Source organism: Falco rusticolus, chromosome 2 (assembly GCF_015220075.1).
Source record: "Falco rusticolus isolate bFalRus1 chromosome 2, bFalRus1.pri, whole genome shotgun sequence".
NCBI classification, from domain to species: domain Eukaryota; kingdom Metazoa; phylum Chordata; class Aves; order Falconiformes; family Falconidae; genus Falco; species Falco rusticolus.
In genome coordinates, this window is record NC_051188.1 from 25,984,144 (window position 1) to 26,005,132 (window position 20,989).

General features: G+C 35.8%; 1 protein-coding gene across 6 annotated transcripts in view; it reads left to right on the forward strand.

Moving 5' to 3' along the window:
* NBEA (neurobeachin) overlaps window positions 1–20,989 on the forward strand; it is a 509,705-nt gene that overhangs the window by 266,907 nt on the left and 221,809 nt on the right. For all 6 annotated transcript variants that reach the window (XM_037377448.1, XM_037377449.1, XM_037377452.1 and 3 more), the window contains 2 exons: window positions 7,664–7,772; window positions 11,475–11,641. In XM_037377448.1, coding sequence (XP_037233345.1) covers window positions 7,664–7,772; window positions 11,475–11,641 — 276 coding nt within the window. The remainder of the gene's footprint in view (window positions 1–7,663; window positions 7,773–11,474; window positions 11,642–20,989) is intronic.

Below are 20,989 nucleotides of genomic sequence, written 5' to 3' on the forward strand. Positions count from 1 at the left end.
GGTAACTGCAGCAAATTTTCTTTTGGACATCCTCTGTTGCAGTTTGGCAGTTCTGTTATGTTTGGTTTGTTGTAAATGAGCTCACAGTCATTATTCACTGTCCACAATACTTAAATGTTCAGGCACTGTGTTAAAAGGTGTATCTATGGTGCCGTTTGCCATATTTGATTTATGACATGCATTTACAGTTGGATCCCTAGGTACTCCTTGAAGAACTCATTTAGTAGTTGGGTCCAAGAAGGATGGAGAAAGGATGCTGTTCCTTGTTTCTGTCTTGCCAATGATCTTGATCACAGGAACCTTGAGGTCAAACAGGGAGATCACCTGAATCATCCCAGAATACGAGACATATGGTCTTCAGACATCGTGGATATTATGTAGGCCTACCAGAACAACTTGCAAAGGATTCTAGCCTGATGTGCAAAATCCAGTATGTGTAAATCCAGGCAGAAAATAGCCCTCAATTACAATATATAAATAAGAACAAAGTTGTTTGATTATTCTGTCTTTGACAGATGTAACCAAATTCTGTTGCTGTATTGTCACCCTCACCAAGTGTAACTTTGATTGGAGGAATCCTTTATCATCTGTGAGTGGCTGTTTTATGGAAATTCATCCTAAATGCCATCTTCCATCAGTAGAGGATTCCTGTCATAGATACTTCTGTAAAACTGGGCACTGAATATCTGTATTTCTGCTCCAGCTGAGGTGTAAGCTTAAGCTCCCTGTTTGATATGCTTTTCTATAATCTCGTATTCTTTACAACAGCTGTCCTTGCCCTACCTCCAGACTGATAATTAGTTTGTGTTAGACAAAGCGTACATTGTTATGGTAACCACTTATGTACTTGTGAGGTCAGTACAGCTGGACTTCCTAGATTTGTTCGAGGTTTTGAGGCATCCTCTCAGCTTCTGGCCTTGCCTGATCCAGTCATATCTCAATGGGGAGGCTGATTCTGAGATGCAGGCCATTCCAGTTGTAACTGCTGGTCTTGGATGTTTACGGGATGGTCACTATTTCAAAGAGACAGATTCCTCTAGATTTAGAAAATTCTTAAGCAAAATAGAAAATCTTTATGAGAAGTAGAATAGATTCTTAGTAGTCAACTGAGCTTCACCAAGTCTGTTATAGCTTCTGTGACATTTCTGAAACATTAATAGTTACCCTCCATGAAGTTTATCTTGCCAATGTGCTTATGTAGTAGCCAAGTAGCTGGTCTTTCATGCTATAGTTGCAAAATTTTCTCTAGTAAATTCTTCATTATTGGCTTTTTGCTAGAAATCAGACCCCTGTGTTAGCCATTGCCTTCTAATGGTTGTAGGAATTTACTTTCAAAGTATTTGTAGCAGTACTGCATCTTGTAGAACTTCAAACTCTTCAAGTTACACCAGTCTATGAATCCTATTATAGATACCAAGTGCAACAATAGGTTTCATTTCTTGTGAATGCCATTAAGAGTAATAATTGTCAAAACAACTGTGTTTGGTGAAAAAGTGGCATGTTTCCAGGCTGCTTCTTGGAAAAATTAAGCTATGGGCATCTGATGAAAGTAAGTCAAAGAAACATCTGTTTCCCTGAACATGTGAGTTGGCAGAACTTCAGGAATGAGTAGAGGAAGCAAGACCTTAGCTAAATTATAACAAATGTTCATTTTGTAATCTGTTTTGAAAATTGCTGCTTGGGAATGATCTGCTTTTTTAGTTTATCTCAAATGAAAGACTGGGCAACATAAGCACAATTGTTTTATCTAGCAGTGTAACAGCTACAAGCCCTTTTTCTCTCTTAAGATTTCTACTAGGAAGAATGGACTGCAGGACAACAAAGTTAGTTCAGAACAGCTAGTGAGATACAAGTTTTCATCCTTCAATTCTGATCATTGTACAAATAGCACTGTTTTTCACAACCTGTCCTAATCCATGTTGCAAACATTTTATACTTTTTATGTGTTTCCAAGACAGTTTGGGTATAGTCTTATCACCATCTCTATTTCCCAAAACTGTAAAAAAAATTCTCCCAGGCTCTGGCTGTTTCCTTGAGTGACTTCTTGGAATGTGGAACTCCACAATCCAGCCTTTTTAAACCCCAATATCTGAAAAACAGGGGCATCTGATTGATTACATGTACTTTTTCACAACTTCCTTTAACCTGTAAGTACCCTGGACTTCTAAAGTTCAGCTGGGGAAGGAAACAGCAGCACACTTGCTTCAATTCTAGTAGGAGTTTCAGTGGTGCAACTGAATAAATGGTCACACAGGATACAGCCAAATGTTATTCTAGGTAAATTTTTTTGTTGTGGTTTTGGTTTTTGGGTGGGTTTTTTTGGCAAATCCTGAATTACTGGAGAACAGTACAAAAAGTACAGCAAGCCTGTGGTGACACTTTTCAACTCCTTAACCCTCTGAGAGGACTACTTGTGTAGAGATTAAGTATGACCAAAAGGCCTGACTCATCACTGTCTCAACATCCATCTATCTACTAGGTCTTTTGAGGGTGGTGCTTGCTAAGGCGGGCTGAGAATTTACAAGGGTGGGTGAGAACAGTGAGTATAATTCAATCACAACAAATGTTCAGTTGTCAGTGATAAGGAGAACTCACTAAAGGTCATGTTTTATTTTCGAAGGAGAATAAAAGTGGTACTGCTATAAAATTTCAGATCTTCCCTTTGACTAACAAGTATACATGTATTTTGTGCCTCAAGCTCCTTCTTACTTTGATTGGTCACTCCAGTACAGGATGATGGTTTGGGAAAGGTGCAGAGGATAGACTTTTCCCCAAAAAAGGAGTGCTCTGTAAAAATCTGTGGGTGGGAAACATAGCTAGGCAGATGACTGAAATACCAATCGGAATATATTGGGTGGGTTTCAAATTTGCATTAATACAGATATTATACAATGCAATATGTTACCTAAATATTTTACAAATTATAGTATATGGAGTTCATGTTCCTGAGAATATATGCTAGACACTGTTGGTTCGTCTTTTGGAAAGGTCTGAGGAAGTAAAAGACCGATCTATTGCTGAAATTTTATTGTGCAAAATCATAGAACATAGGGCTAAGAAAAAGGAAAACAAAATTCTAGAATTGCATCAAAAAAAGGTATTTCCATTGAAATAAGTCAGTATTAATGTTACTATGTAAATAGTAAGTAGAACTTGTCTAGAATACTGCTGACAGTTTTGGTTATGCACTTGCAGAGAAGGTAAAATCAGTGTATGAAATTAGTAAAAGCCCAAAAGGCAATCTCTGTTACTAACTGTTTTGCCATACAAGAAAAGTCAGAGAGCTGATTTACTTGCCCTAGTAAAATAGGGATAGATGTAATATCAGAAGGTCAACAGAAGGAAGAATTGTGAGAACCTAGGGGCAACATTTGCATAAAATGAAACAGTAAAGACTGCTGAAGAATATTGGATTAGAAAGGAATAGGGTTTTAACCTTTAGAGGACCTTCCAAAGCTGTGCTGGAGGCAAGCACTCAATTACGTTTTCATAAACTGAAGACACATTTCATGAGTTAGATTTCATGAAAAAGCTGTTCATAAACTAAAGAGAGTTTATGAAAGAGTTTGTATGATGTAGCTGCATGTTGCAGTGGAGTGAATTTGCTGACCTAGAGGTCCTTGGGTTTTTCTCTTATTTACAGTATGTGAAGGGAAACTTTTTTAATGTATTGGCAGCCTTTGAAACTACGAAGTGTGAGATTTTTCCTGGTTTAGGATCCTTTCTGAATCCTTCCTGTTATTTTTTATATGAGAATCCAAAAGATAGTTGTAAGCACTTTTTCTTATGCCAGAAATGTCTGAGGTTTCTTGAATTTTTTTTTTTTTTTAAAAAAAAAATCTTATGCCATGCATGTGATTGAGTTAGTAAGGATTTAGGTAAATTGCTAAGTGTTCAAAGGATGATGCATGTTCATCAGGTGTAACCCAGTTAGGACAGTATGCTGAGTTGTGCTGTGTCTATATGAATTTGACATTCAGTCAGAGTTAGCTGGCTGTGATGTAATCCAGATATAATAGTAATAACACTTTTGCAGTCCCTTCCTTAGTAGAAATATAGTTTGAGAATACAGGATAACTTCACATTAGAAGTAAAAATCAGTACCAAAAATTTTTTAAGTAGTGTTTTATATTTCAAGAAGTAACAAGTTTCCTTTAACAACTTCAAGCAAGCACATAAGTTTCCTTGCAAAAACCTCTCTAAGGCATTGCTTCACTGACCTTGTGGTAGCTGCCTTTCCTTTCAAAGCTAAGTCAACACATTTAACTGTTTTAACATATTATGGTTCTGTTTTTTGACCTACATTCTTGCACTTATAAATCAAAACATCCAGGCCAAGGCTTCTTTTGGAGGCATGCACAATTTCTAAATGATGGCCTAGATTTTAATCCTTCTTGTTTTGAAGAAGTCTGTCTTTCTGGCAAGTGTTTTTAAGGCTAGCATAATTCTTAATGGTCTTCCAGATGCAAAAACATAGTTTTCCTAGTCTTTGAAGCTGTATCTTAGGTGCATACAAGCACCTAAGGTAAGTGAATCACAATATGTCCCTTAGTAGCACACATTGATACAATATTATCTATTGATTATATACTTTTGATAGGCCTTGGCTTTACCTTTGTCATAATCCCAATGTGCTGACCACATACAAACAGGTTTTTATCTTTTTCTTGAAGAAATCGCAGTGATAAATATATGAGAGTGTATGAAACAACTGGCTAGATACAGTTGAAATAATACTGAGATATCCCATAGATAAAATTTTTGACAGCAAACAAAAAGAGGGCAGATATGTCTGTAGTTTTAAACAAAACCAAATAGGCTGGACTGGCCTATGTTCATACTGCTTAAGGTTAGCACCTGTTAGAATGGAGTGTCTTCATTCATCTTGCACAGCATTTAGTCCAGCTCTTCCCTGAAGCCTGTATGGTTCCTTTTTCACCTGAAGATATCATTACTACGTTGTTTAGTTCAGATTGTTTGGAATAACATAAGGGCTGCCCACTAGACTGATGTGTGCTGGGGTGTGGTGTGAAAACACCTGCAGAACTTTCTTGGGTAGCACTGGAAAGAATTTAAGCTGATTTGGTTTCATCCATGTGTCTTTAGTAAGCTGTCTTTTGGACCATGCCTATACATTTTCTGGATGGAAGTGAGCCAAAAAATGAGTGGGGGCCAGGCTTATGATTTGAGTGCTGTAGGCAGTCAGGGCCCAGTGCTCAGTCATGTTCTCTGGTCACCTGTTATTTGTCATCTCCTTGAGTTTGGAGCCTGAAGACCTGTGGCATTTCAAGGTTACCTGAAATCTGGCTTAGTTTGCCTGATGTGCTGTCCAAAAGCTGTAGCAACTCCAGTGTTGTTCCCAAATGCATCAGGTCTTTCAGTCTCTGTAGCAGAAAGGTCATTTAGAGGGGTAGGAGATACCACTGTGGTCACCAGCAGTTTCAGCCAGCTAATTTGATTCATCTGCTGGATGTCTATAAAAGTTTTCATTTTCTGTAAAACAGTCAGAGACTAGTGTCAACAGATTTTTATTTTATTTTATTTTTCTATCTTTTCGCTGAGTATTGGCAAGAGATTTGTTTATAACTTGCTGAAATTAGCTTTCTCTGGGAATCCATTTGAAGTCCCTTGTAGGTGTTTTATTGCATAAATGGTCATAGAGAATGTGAACACTTTTTACTACAGATAAATACACATAAAATGAAGATGGTATGTATTTATCATTGTTCATGAACAAAGGCAGCTTACATTGTTTTTTGAGGTATGAAAACTATGTCCAGATGTCCCAAATAATAAACCCAGTGGACTGAGGTTAGTCTCGATCTTTTCTCACCAAATTCTTGGTTGCAGGGAGTCTCTAAGAAACCTATCAATATCACCTAAAGCCATTTGGAACTAGAAATCCTGCCTGGACCACAGCTGACTCGAAGATACTGAACTTGCATTGTGCTCTATTTAGTCAATAGTTTATTCATTCAGGAAGGGATGTACAGCTAGCAGACACTTGAAAACTTCTGTGTTCATTTTTGAAATCCTAGCTAGTTGCTTCCAAGTTGTTAATATAATATGGAAAAGTTCGGGAAGACCTGTGATGCAAAATTTCATTGGAGAGGTTAAACACTCACTTCAAGTATTTTCTCATTTTAGAGAAGCTTGTTAAAGTCATGAATGCTCACTCCTAATCCATATCTGAGGGCAGTTCTACACTTAGCTCTTAACAATAAACATTTGAACACTTAACAGTAGTAAAATAAGAAAGTATATATTCCAGCAAGGTAGATTAAAAAATAAAGCCAAATTTTGAGGACTACAACGGAGGCAACTTCAGTCTTTCAGCTTAGAGTTTGCCAAAAAGCTTTTGCTTTCAAGGATAGCAAAGGGTTAGATATAATAAAAAAGCTTATTAAAAGCATGAATATTCACTGTGAAACCTTGACCTGAGCTTGTTTGTCTTTACCTCTAAACAGAGGCCCCAACATTTATGTCTTCCCATGCCACACACCCATATTAAACATTAACTCAGGGTAAGTGATATCCACCCTTCACAAATGGGGCAACATGCCAAAGGCAAGAATAGAGTTCAAATCTTTCCATCTTTAGGTGTAAGGTCTAGTAATCGTGGTTTTAATTTCTAATAATCATGACTTTCATTTGAGGTGTTTCTAAGCACTAGACACCAATTTTATGATGGAATTTGCTAGAAATTTCACATTCTTAATGTCAGAATCTCTGAAATTGTGTATCCCTGATGCTGCAAGAAAGAAAATCCCAGACCGTGTGCCAATTTGACACAAAGAGAAACAGTTCTTCCTGATCCTAAACAGACCTGTCAGATCTCTGCATCCTGAAAGATATTTCCTCCCTGCTGATAAGAAGAGCAAAGCAATTTTTAATAAAACAGGCAAACTTAGATATGGACTGTAGGGACAAGAAAGCAAGCAGTTGCTTCCATTCTTCCTGCCCAATAAGATATTATTAAGAGCATTATTAACAACACAGTGCTGTTTATGCTGCAATTTTATTATGCATCTCATGGTATTTGGTGGTCTTTAAAAGAGTCTTAATGTAAGGTGTCTGATTGACATCCTCGGACTCAGTCCAATCTTAAATCAATTTTTTCCTTCTTTTTAAGTAAAATTTGTCTAGTTCTGACACCATGAAAACTTGGAAACATGTTGCACTTTTTTCACTCCAGTGTTTGAAAAACATACACAAGAGATGTATATTATTTTGCAGTTTTAATAGAAATTTAAACCTTCCATAATCTCATGCTTTTTTTAAGACTTTGAAATTTGAATATTTATATTTAGTGATATCATGATATCAATAAGAGCTTAAGCAGTTGTCTGAATATTTTTTTATGATAGTACAGGATTCATATTGAGTCTGCTGATAAAAACACACTCAAAATACAATACTTCCATAAATAACTTTTCCCTTCAATAATAAATAGCAAGCCTTTTCCATATAACATGATTTATTTGTGCTTTCACAAATGCAGATAACTTTGGATACAATTAAATTTTTCATGTCAGCTGATTTGGCATTTGCATTACAGTCGTTTCATGAATTTTAATTTTTTTCCATTCTAAGTAAAACTACTGAAATAGCTTATTTGAAGTATATCAAATACAAAGGTTTATTTTTTTTTTTATTATTTTAGATTATTATGTCATGCAATGAAAGACCATATAGTGCGTGTTGCAAATGAAGCAGAATTTATTTTGAACCGACAAAGGGCTGAAGACGTCCACAAGCATGCTGAGTTTGAGGTAAGCCTGAGAGTTGGTGCATTTCTGTTTCTCTGTTTTCACTCAGTTGTCACCTAGACTTTAACCCCATACAATAAAGATATTTTTTTTCTTCCAAGAAAGAAATTTACATTGGAGGCATTTTAAAACCAGTTTTTAAAAGCTTTGGTAAATGTCAAACACAAGGAATGGGTTTAATTTCTCATCTCACTGAAATTCATGAAAACATTTACAGCTTGAAGAAATCCCTTAATCAGAATGTCTAAACTGTTATGGCAGACCCTTAAGTTCACGAAGAATTTTTCTGATTTATTGCAAATAGTAATGCAATTCACATTAGTAATGATTTTTGTTGGATTTTACCAACACTGTATATGAGTTCAGTAAGAAAGAAAAGCAATTAAAACACTTAAGGCTCTTCACAAAACGTAAGAAATAGAAATGTTTTGTTAAACAGAATTAGTATTTTAAGATAATTTTGTTAGAACATTTTGCATTTTGAAGCACATGAGAACATTTACTTCCTATAATTTATATATTGAAATATGATATTGCATCTTTCTTGCCAGTTAGCCATCATTAACTATTAACAGTAAGATTGTGTTTAAAATGTCTATTCTTCTTACATACTGGAAGAAGTAACAGAGCAGCTGACTCTTTAATGTCTATAATTCTTCTTCCTAAAAGCAGTCAACATTCAGTTACTTCTTCATCAATAAGTGTTGCAGTATACTATTTAAATTACGTTCTTGAAAATGAAACAAATATGCAAAAAAGCTATTTTTAAAGTGTGTTTAGTTTAACGAGTTTTTTGTTATTTCTTCAGTATTATTTTTGTTCATATTTAAAACAAGGTCATACAAAAGTGGTGGAGTTGAAATTTCATTTTTTATATAAATTTATCAAATATGGTTTTGCACTTTTATGGCGCTTTATACAATGTTACAGCATTACTGGTTTTTATTATTTACAAACCTACCTGTCTTTACATACATTTGTGTATATGGAATTATGTATGCACAAAGATACATTTCCACATATTATAATGTGCAAGTGACCTAACATTAGGATTAAGAGAGACTGACTTAGTATTGATGATAATAAATAGCTGTATCAATTTATTCATCTGTCAGAAAATGTCAACAAGCACCTGGTGGCTAGAAATAGGATCCAGTAATCTTAGTTTTGATGAGGTTTTTATCTCCTTGAAACAGCTCTCTCAAATGTGCACTTTGATGTACTAGTTCCTGTGCTCCTTGACCTAGCTGAAAAGTGTGAGACACAGCTATCTGTTGTCATTTTGAATACACATAACCTTTACTTCATTTTGTCAGAGCAGACAGCAGACACTTGTCATATGGGATTGCAACAACTTTATTACCAAGCATATACTGGATATTTTGAACTTAGATAAAATCACATTTACAATTAAGTGTTTGTCAGACTGAAGTTTCATATTGCCTCAACAATAAATAACATTTGATATTTATCAAAGCATCATCCAGTAACCTAAGATGACAACAGAAGATTGAGTTATCTGCTCTTTGAAGAATACATTGAGGTATAAGATCTGTCAGAATTCTAGACAAAATGAAAATATTCAATTAACTTCCAGCTTCTGTTAGCAAATAGGATTTAGAATATTAACTAAATTCCCTAAAGGAATAGCCTTAAGTCAGTCTTATTGTCTGGTAAAGAATCCAACACATTTTTCATATATGAAAATTTTCATTATATTTGTCACATGAAAAACTTCACCTACACATTTTAGATGAGTAAGATAAACTCGGCAAGTCATAAAAGAAAATTATGAAATGTACCCTGTGTTAAACATGAAACTCATATGTACTTAAATAAGGTGATGGTTAAAGTCTGAAAGAATGTTTTATATATTGTCTTTAATAATGGTAGCTATATAACTGAACATTTTATTATTCATCCTACTTGAAAGTAGTAGGGACAAAGAGATTTCTGGTAGTTTTCTGTTGCATAATTATAAATCTGTCATTTTGTTTTAATAAGCTGTATTGGTGTATGTTCTGGGGTTTAGTACATGTTAATCATTGCTCTCAGCCAGAGAAGTGAGTGGCTATTTTATTTTTACCTTTTAAACTTTAATTGAATCGTTATGGGTGAAATGATTTGCCCCAAGCTGCACCAAGTTACTGTGTCTCCTGCATAGCGGGGAGGCCATGGTCCAGCATCTACGTTTTATCCTGTGACTCCAGTTGCAGTCAGGGCCAGGGAAATTCCTCCCAGAGTGGGTGCTTCACAGTTAACTTTCATTTTGTTAACCTTGGTAATTGTTCAGGAAGAAAAATGAAAATTTAATTTTACTGTCCAATGAGCTGGTGAAATATTAACCTCATTACTAAGGCACATCATTGTACTAATTGGTGCTTCCCTGTACAAGAAGATAAATTGAAAAATGAATTAACCCTTTATGAATTAGTGTAATGATTGCTCTTTTCCAGATAGATTACTTGAAATAATGGCTGTAACACAGTGGAAAGACCACTGTTAAAATCTTACTGAATGCCAATGTGATCTGTACTAAAAATGTAGTGTGCAGAAAGATGAAGAATAAACTACAGTTTAGTATGAGGTTAACTTAATTTTCATTGCTCTTTTCAATACTCAAAAATAGGATTCTATTCAGCACTGTGCTACAGCACTGAGTGTTGGTTAAATGTTCTAAAATGATGCACAATAACTGTGCATGCAAAAATGTCTCTCAAAAGGTGATTTCAAAATTAACTGTTTTGAGAATAATCTAGCCTTTGTAATTTATACCTAGAAAATGATCCTATTATGGATTTATTTTAATTAGCATGGCTACATTTGCTTTGTTTAGACATTTTGAAAGGATCTCTACTAGGAGGCGAAATTGAATTTGAACATAACATGATTTTGAGAAAAGAAATGGAAAAATTACATTGTGCTTATTATACATAAAGGAAGGATTTATCAAAACTTTTAGTTTTATGCTATAGAGTTTTGACAGTTTTAGAAACAAATTTGCATGAAGGTCAATAACCATGGTGTTTTTTTCAGAAAGAATTCTCTCTTAAAGGAAACATGATGAGAACATTAGACATTTTTCAGTTTAAAAGATGAGCAATTTTTTTAACCATCGGGGTTTTTTAAAAGTGGTAGTATGTTATGAAATTTTTTCACGTTATGATATGAAATAGAAAATATACTCCTTTTGTATTTAAAGGAATTTCTCTTTAGTATCCATAATAATACAATTACCAAATGGCTCTTAAATTTTAGGGTTTATTGCAATTTAAAAATCAAAACCACTGTACATAATTTTTTCATATATATTACGCTATATATTTATACCTGTATTTCATACCTGAGAACACATGAAACTTTTACAACTTTTAAAGTTTAAATGAAAAGACCAACTTTTAAAGCATATCTATGGTCATAAATATATGCACGGAGATGTGTAGCTAAATGTTTTTAATTGCAATTCCTTAATTGCAATTTAATTGCAATTGTCTTTGCTCTTGATATTTCAATTTTACGTGTTCTCAGTGCTTTTTCATGGATAATATATAGTAGTAGAACTGTTTCAGTCTAATGGTGTGTCCTATTCCTCTCAAAAGTATTATAATGAATTCTCGTCATATTTGAAGAATTTTAGTAAATCATCATTTTAAGGCAATTCTAAATAGCCTATCTTTTATGAAGTGGATATACTTTCATTCCTAGTCACAGTGTGCTCAGTATGCTGCTGACAGAAGAGAGGAGGAGAAGATGTGTGATCATCTCATCAGTGCTGCCAAGCATCGAGATCACGTTACAGCCAATCAGCTGAAACAGAAGATACTCAACATCCTAACAAATAAGCATGGTGCCTGGGGAGCTGTTTCTCACAGGTAAGATGCAGTCATTAAATGCATGGGTTTTAAGTGTTTCTTCCAAAGTTTAAGAGAAGTGGTCATTGTACAACTGAAATATGAACATATTAAGAGCTAGTGTTGCTAAAAATATGTTTTCTCTGTTAGTCCTTTCTTCAACTGGTTCTCAAAGAGTCTTCTTTGCTAAGGATTTACAGATCAAACTTCCTTTATAGACTGAAAACATAATATTTTACCATGTTTTAAATCAATTGGAACAGGTATTTGTTGATTATAATGCAGTTTTACTGTTCGTATATCAGTAGCTTTTGAGGCTCCTACCAGTATTAGAATCTGAGTGAAGTGTTGTGAATGAGGTATTGAGAGAAGTCGAGATTTCCATGTAGACGTCAGCAGAGGAAGCCTGAAATAAAGGAGAGAGAGTCAAAATGATTTGCCTAGCTTTATAGGGTAAGTCAGTGTTAGAATAACCAGCAGAATCACGTCACTTGAGTTGCTGCCTAATGCTTTCTTCTGTTTATAGCTTTTTCTGTGCAAGTAATGAACAGGTAAGATCCACTGGTAAATCTTAATTCTCCTACAACAAAACAGTAGTCAGTGCCAGCCATGCACAGTCAGGCTATGTATGCTTAAATCAAATTTTACTTAATTATACCATGTGTAAAGCTGAACATAACCTAAGTGCAGCTCAAGTCTGCAGGTACTCCTGTTGAAAAAATAATTTAAAAAATAAAAAAAGATCCAAAATATATAATTCTACTGTATGTGACTGATACTGTAGTATTTAAGGGTTTAATTGGGGCTGTATTGAGTCTAGCTTCGTTCTATTCAACATATTTATTAAATTAAATTAATTCAATTTATTAATAATAAATTAAACATTTTCATGTATGCTGCCAAAAACCAGAGCCTTGCTCTTCTGAATCATAAAAATAGCCAGTGGCTAAGGTGCTGACCCTCATGTGGAAGGCTTGAGCTGAAATTGCTCCTTTCCTTCTTTCAGAGCAAGGTCTTGAACCTGGGTCTGTCATGTGAGTGCCCTGTCTGCAAAGCTAGAGACTGCCAAGTCTGTCTCTTTGTGCATTCTAGCCAGAAATACTTGATTATTTATTCAGAGTGGAACAGCTCAAAGAAGACAAATGAAGGAAGTTCTGCTTCCAAATATCCAAATTTTTACAGCTTGATTTTTCTACTTAAATCCTGTTTAAGTCTGCTCTGAATCAGAGCAGAACACAAAGTTCCCTTTTAGCTCTGAAAAACTTCTTCAGTGAAAATCTAGTTGAGACTGCTAGATTAATATAAAAACTTTTCTATAGATGAATATTTTCTTTCAAAAAATCTATTTGGATTTAACTTGAATATATATGTAGGTTTTTAGCCTATTAGAAAGGTGTCCAAGCAATACATTTGACACATCACATCAGTAATATTTAACAAATACCACATATACTGTTCATTCCTTTTGCATTTCTGTCTAGTTGATTCTTGCAGATATTTTTCAAGTTCATCATCCTTATATCTTCCAAAGAAATCACTGTTTCCTCAGTGACGATAGAGATGGTTTGCTTTCTTAAGGTGCTAGAAAGTGTGGAAATTCAGTCTTATAGAAACTCAGTAGTCTTAACATCAGAAGCATTCTGGCGGAAATTAAAAAAAAAAATCACAAAAGAGATTGTGGTATGGTTAATTCATAACAGCTTTAGTCAATAATGGGTGCTTATGTTTATCTCTAGTTAAAGCTTAAAGCTGTGTACCTGGAGACTTGACCCTGATGAAAACAAGGGCAATTTTCAGTCCTTTTAACATCTTTTAATTTTTTTAATAATGTTGCTCAAATTTGTGAGTGGCTGCAGACACTTTGCAGGCTTAAGCCAGATCCTGGTCACTAATTTCTTCAGGAGACCATCTCATCTTTGGGCCAGATAACTTTCCGCTCCTGGATTGTTGATGGCATCCTAAATGGCAACAGACCACTGCTGCAGCTTTTTTTGCTCGTCAGTCCATGATAGTTTTTGATGGGCCATGAAGCAGCTTGACACCTGTGACAAACCTATCAAATTTCTTACATCAAGCAAAAGGAACTCTTATTTTATTCCTGTCATGCCACTTCCCCGGTGTCTCTACTTCTCAATTACTTGCAATGTTGCTTTCCCATTTTGGCACTTGTGGTGTTAGGTGCAGCTGTTGCCCTGATTGTATTTTAGCTGCAGGCTGCTGTTTAACCTGAGAAGGGGAGCATGGTGACAGCAGCACAAGGTCTCCAAGTGGGGCTCCCCATTTGCAGGAGCTGATCAGGAAGCAAATAGCCTTGCACTGCAGGTCTTACCATGTGTGCCGTGGCAGCTGTGTGATCCACCACCCAAGTGTACCTTCTGTCATGAGACCTAGCGGACTGTGAATGGAAAGGCCTAGGATGGCAGCAAGTAGGGGAGATGCCCAGTGGGAGAACCTTGGAGCCTTGTTAAGGACCGAGGTCACTGGTTCTGAGTGGGCAGGTTTAAAAGGCTTCAAGTGCAGAACATAGAGAGGGGTCTCATTAAACTGCTTAGGCACAGAAGGCAGAAACTGTTGTTAATTAGGTAGTTCCTGCAATATTTTTTCTATGATGGAAATTGAGATGGGTTCTAAAGTTGTACATAACTGGTCTTGGCCAGCAGGAGACACAACAAGCCTCCAGTCTCCGTTTTTAATTGCTGACACACAGTTACAGCATTAGCAGTCTCTTTATAAACTGATGCTTCTCTGTGCCCGGGAGATACAGTCTGACTGGAATACAGTTACTTACAAAAAAAACCACCAGGCTGACACTCCAGACCTCTAGACCTCTGTAGTGACTCCACCACTTCTGTCAGGGAGAGCGTTCCCAGTTCCGAAGGCACACTGCTGGTCTCCTGCCTACATCGGGAGATGGAGACCGTTTATTGAAATTACAGAGACCATTCCCAGGCCCAGAAGGGGCAGGGGAAGAAATAGGCAACCACTCCCACATGATAAATACTTGGGCAATAGCAATACCTTTTGACGTCCAAAATGGTAAGATAGGTAAGAAACTATTTGGAGGGGGCGGTGACTGCGATTCTTAAAAGCTTCAGTTCTCTATCACATAAACGATCTGCAGCTACTGATTTACTGATAATTGCAGCATCTAATACATATATATATGGGGTTTATTATCTCTTTTCAAGGTAAAGAACAATTTCTAAATTTTTCAAATAGATGCTCATGTTATAAAATACTAAGGGCTCATTTTGTGAAATGTGACCCAGCTGCAGAGAAAATTTTTCCTTGTGTTTGTGGCTCAACGCAATGGTTTGTAAGCTTCCCCAGCTTTTGTGTCTGCGTGTACTGTTTTTGCAGAAACCAGCAACCAGCTTTTACTGTGTTTAAACTGTAGGTGCCACATAGTTTACTCTTTGTTCATTAAGAAACAGAGACTATTAAGAAACATAAAAACTTAGCACTGGGAGGAAAAACAAAAGGTCTGATGAATTGAATTCTATAGTATTTGTGAATTATGAATTTTAAACATATCATAAAAGTCTCAAAATGATTGAAGAAACAAGAATGAAGTTGAATGGTGTAAGTCAAGAAAAAAACAAATAAAACTTTCAATTCTAAGTTAGATTATAGTTACATAGAGATAGTTGAATTTAAAATAACATAAAATCATAGGTGACTTGCATTTCAATTACCTTCTTAATTAGCCATTAATTTATGAAGGAGAAATTAATTACATGCTAGTGTTCCACCACTTGAATAGATGCCTACAAACACAGTAACATTGTACAACCTCTCCCTGTCCATACATTAATCAGTACAGTTTGCGTTGGTCTGAGAACCTGTTAACTCTTTCATCTCCTTTCTAAAAATGGTAAATAACGGTTTTGAAAAAAACTTGATTTTGTATATTGTTTATCAGTGTTAACTTCTTTCCCCCTTCACAAATATTTTCTCTTCACCTCTTGAAGTGAAGACTAAAGTTCTTTTGCTCAATTTCTTGCAGGTGTGAGCATCAGCTCCTCTAAAACACAAGGAAATTATTGAATTATCTTATTTTCTCCTTCATATCTCAGACAAAGAATAATAGATTTCAAAATAAATCTCATTAGTTTGTTACAAAACCTGTTTGTGCCCTTATACCAAACTAATTATGTTTCCCTCATTTTGGCACTTTTAGGCGTCTTCATAATAGCTTACCCTAAACATACTGGTTTTCTCTTCTTTAATTTCAGCGTTCTACCAAAATTAGAATTCTACAGGTTTTTCCCATTCAGATGAGAAACTGTTGAGTTGGTTATTTCTTTGATGCATTGCCACTTATTCAGAGTGAATATGCAACATCCTATTTCCTTGAACTCAGGAAGAATCAAACAGGGTGTTTCATAGCTTAGCGTTCAAAGCTTCTTTAAGTCAGCACTTACCCTTAGCTTTTTTCAGGGTTATAGTCTTCATGTCACAACATATGCTTCCTTCTGTCTTCTCTGTCAGTTTCATATGGTGCTTCTCTTCCTCCCCATCTGCTTCTCTCCCCATACAGATCTTTCTTAAAAAAAAAAGTTTCGTGAAACCTGTCTGTACACACAGTTTAAATTCTTTCTCAGTTATATGCATGTTGTGTTTGGGGCCATAATCTGTTACCGTGTTTATTTGGAGTATTCTCCTATTTCAGCTTCTTGTTTTAATCAGACATCTCAATTTTTCTAAAACTGTTGTTCAAGAATATTGTATATATAGCTCTACCTTACAGTTTCTATAGGTTTAGAGCAATCTAGGGCAATACAAAGGGCTCTGAATTCCAGTTTGTGTTCTAAATCTAGATATGAAATACTTGTCATAGATATTTTCACATTATCAGTTTTGAAATACACAAGAGGATTACTATAATGAGAAAAATGACATTTAAAAATGTGCCTTGCTTCTCTTGCTTTCCATGATTTGATGAAGGAGGTTCCACCTACATTAAAGCAGCTTTACCAAATAGCAAGTATACAAGGGCTTTTTCTGTAAATCCATCTTTGGTTAAACTAGACACCCATAACAAATTAATCATTCATGGTGGAGGGCAGAGCTGTCAAACTCATTCTGTGGTGAAGACCAAATTCGTCTGAGGAGACAGGCTGGAAATAAAAAGTTTTTTGCCAGACAGCTAGTTTTGCCTCTCGCTACAGCATGTGCTTCTGCAAAGACTGGGTTGTGCTGGGGGCCAGTGGGGGGGGTGAGTGCGGAAAGAGAACTCCCCCGTTCTGAGCCTATGGGGCTTGGCAGTTAAATAAGTTGATTCTGGGACAGTGCTGCTTCTAAACCAAGTGTTTCCAGTTTACAGCAGGGAAGACCAGAACACAGGAATTTAGTAAGAAGGAGTTTCCTTTACAGCCAGCCTTTGGCATGCTCTGACTCCATCTTTATACTAGCTGCTGTCTTGGGGAGTTCAGAGAGATACAGCCTATCCTGTCCCCCACTGCAGATCTGTTTCATCTGGTTTAGCTATTCATGCATTTCTGGCTCATTTTAACTGCTAGACATAAATTACAAAGGGAGCTTTAGCACAGTGGAAAAGGTGGAGGACCAGATCCTGCCTACTGGATCCCAAAGTGTGTTTGACATGCCCGTTGTCGGAGGGCCTGTTAAGATTCTGCATTCTTCCACATATTCTGGAAGAAGTTCTTATGAATTTTCTGTGTTTTTGGAATTGGTGGAATCTATTCTTCTTTGCAGAATAGATCCTTGATCTGATGGAACTGCATATTTTTCAGCTCATTCATTAGTTATCCCGCTTGCAAGTTCCAAATACTTAGTTCTGAGATCATTTCATCACAAAAAAAAAAAAAATTAAGAAAATACTTTTCTGTCTTCTGTTGTTTTTACCTAACTGCACTACTTGAGATACTTTGAGATCAGCAAATGTGTCAGCATTATTCACTTTTTAGGTCCAGTATTACTCATTCTTCTGGAGCAAGATTTAAACATAAATTTGAGACTGTTTTTCTAATCTGATCACTCTTTTGTAGTATTTGAGTATTTCAATCTCCTTAGCTTTCTTACTATGCTTTCAGCATTGTGCTGCTCCTGCTGCTCTGCATGCATGATATTACACCCCCTACCCACTGCGCACCCTGTTCCTTTCAGCCTCCCTAGTTGCTTACCGCTGCAATGGAAGGCAGAGACTATCTGAAGGAGCTTTTGCCAGTGGTGCTGTGGCATTTGACAAGCACAATGGAAAAAGGGGGATAGAAGCATTGTGTCCTTTTCTAATTATAGGAAGTTAGATGTAGAATGTTATTTGAAGCATAGAGATACCCACCAAGAAAGGAGTATTGTATAACCGGAGATGGGCTGTATGAGTGAGTGCACAGTTTGCTTACGTGAGATTTATTCTGTTCTGTATATGTGTGAGGTTACTCAATTGTTTTGAACTGTTGTGCTGTTCACTATGAATTATTTTTTTTCCAGAGCTGGAAGAAACCTCCAAAGAAAAGATTTTCTTTGGAAAGAGGTAGTGTTTTCCAATGTTGGGAAAAGCATGGAAAGACTTGTTTATCTGTAGAAAGTACAGTACCTTGTATTTCATATTAAAGAAGGAAGGCTTCTGCATTTTTTTCACATTATTAGTTTTGCAGTAAGAGAATTATTTCTTCTTCTTTACTCTGTTTTTTCAACCTCTTTTCAATATGTTCTCTATTTCTGCCTAAAATTTGTTTTTCCCCTTTTGCTTCATGGCAAACACAAAGAGGAAAGTTTTGCCAATGTTGTTTTTCTTTAAGCTTTAGAAACAACAGATCTTTAGATGTCAGTAGAGTATTTAACTGAATCAGCAATCAGAATACAATTCCAAATTGCATACAGTCAACTTACTATCAATATCTTTATTGTAGGAGTAACAAGAATGTTTGAAGTATACATTTATTAAGAGAAAGGCCAGCCTTAATGGAGAGGGACTTCTGCTACTTCTTAAGTCTAGCCATGGAGCTGGCACGCGCATATGCATCCAGTCATTCATCTTCCAGGACACCAATCACAAGAACAGCTGTAATGGTTCAGACCAGAGGTCCATCTAGTAACCTATCTTCAGCTGTAAGTGAATGCTTAAGAAACAGAAAGAGAGGACAAGTAGACATAAGTCCATCTAATACTCAGACTCTTTGAATTTTCAACTCAGGATTTCCTGAGGACTCTTAATTTCAGTCACTCTTGATTTTGAAGTTTCCACATCTCAGTAGGGCTTCAAAGTCCATCTGCCTTTCTTCATATTTTCCTCCTAGTTCCTGCAGAGGAAACAGCCTCTACAGTGGATATCAGCAGGCTGCACTAACTGTTGCTGGTATTAGACAATGTTTCTAGGACCTGTGCTCCTTCTTTCCTTGCCTCCAATTTAGATAGAAGTAGAAACTCAGTAGAAAACATGAGGGAAGAATTTCTCATGATTCTCACTTTTTCTCCCGTGTCTATTTAGTAATACCTGTGCCATATAGTAGTGGATTTCCCATCTTCTTTATACGAATAGCAAAGAATAAAAAGGAGCAAAAGCCATAGAGAAGAAGATGCTGTAGTTCAGTGTTTCTAAGAAGGCCTTTTTTTCTCACGAATGAAAATTACAGTAAGCTGTTGTAGCATGATTACACTCCAGGATTCTTTCTCATGTGATGCTTCATGTAGATTACAGAGGATGAATGCAAAGCCATAGAAAGTGGTTTTCTCCAAGAGAAACATCTATAGTGTTTTGACAGACTTCTTAGACATTTTTGTTGGAAACATCAGAAATACGAAGTTTAACCAGAAGTGAAAACCCAGTGGAGCCATTTTTATTCCCCTCCTCTCAAAACTTTAATGTGCTTTGGACATTTTTATTGGAAATATATTCATGTCCAACCATTTGTTTATAAAATAATTCGAGGTTTTCAGAGTAGGGTCTGGAAAGGAACTGGAGATAAAATCATCCTCAGGCACTGGGGCAGGTATAGTCTAGAACATCCCTATCACATGCTTTGCATGCCCTTTTCATGGAGGGAGGGAGTAGAAATCTGCAAACACCTTAGAAAACCTGTTCTATGTCTTTGATAGCTTTATAGTTGAATTTGCATGTGCATTATAGGATCATTTTCTTTGCTACAAATTAAATTAAGTATACCTGGTTTTATACCTAGCCCTTCTCAAAGTCTTTGGAAGCTGATACTGTCCTTTCAGGCTGTTGACTTCCAGACTAGACAAACACAAATTTTTCAGTCTTTCTTTGCTGATTATCTTATTAAACATTAATTTTATTTTATGAATTATAAAATTAATATTAAATATTAAATTACCTATATCTTGTATAATGCTGCTGTCTTGCCTTAGATTCCTTGCAGTTTGCTTACATCTTCCTTAGAATGAGGTACTGCGATCTGGGCACCTGATGGCAGGTGAGCCCTCAACAATGCACAACTCAATTCGTTTCACACTATAGCTTCACTGATGTTAAATCCTAACATCTAAAATAAACATCCTAAAATAAGATTGTAGGCTCAGTCAGTACTTGCAGGAACCACTTTGCAGGCTGTCAGTCCCTTCTACTAGTTGGAAATCACTTCCTGCTTTGTATCTGTACTTCTAATTGTTTTTAAGACTGTTGTCTCTCTCTGTTGTCTTATATATTTTAGACTTTTAAAAATAATTTTGCATTATTACTCTCCTGTGCTATGCTTACAATTCTCACAGCTTGTTGTCACCTCAAGTTTTACTGTGGATTTTCTCTGATTCTTCGTCAAAGTTGGTAATTAAAAGTTCAATACAGCAGAATTTACAAAACAATCCACACAGTCTCCCACTTGAAAAAATTCCTACTCTGGTCATGAACCTTTGATACTCATAAAAAAAAAATATCCAAGTATTAACCATTCATGGATTCCTTTATTGTTAGATATTTCTCTTAGTCTATGTGAACAGTAAGTACTCTTGTGTTATAAAATCACTCTGATTATGCTGTAGAAGAATAATAAATAAGTAAATAAATAATAAATAAATAAAATGGCAAAGGTGTAAAGGAAATTGTTCATAATAAAGCTACATTACTATTTTTAGATTAATTACTGATAGATAAATCCTTCTAGGATCCTTACATGTGTCAAAGGTAAACATTAGTTTAATGTTTAAAAACATTTAGTGGGTGTTTTCCCCCTTTTAAGACCACATAACATTATTTTCCAGTAATCTGGAATCACACTTCACGAATTTTCAGAGAACTGCTAAGCAAGTGGTCAGGAATTGCCGTCTGCTTTTTTCTTCTTCTTTTTCTTGTTACATTTCCTTTTTGATTATGTGAGTTTATTAAAGAGATCTTGATTACAACCATAGCAGTGTTTTAGTATATTTTATCTTCCTTCCACATAGAAT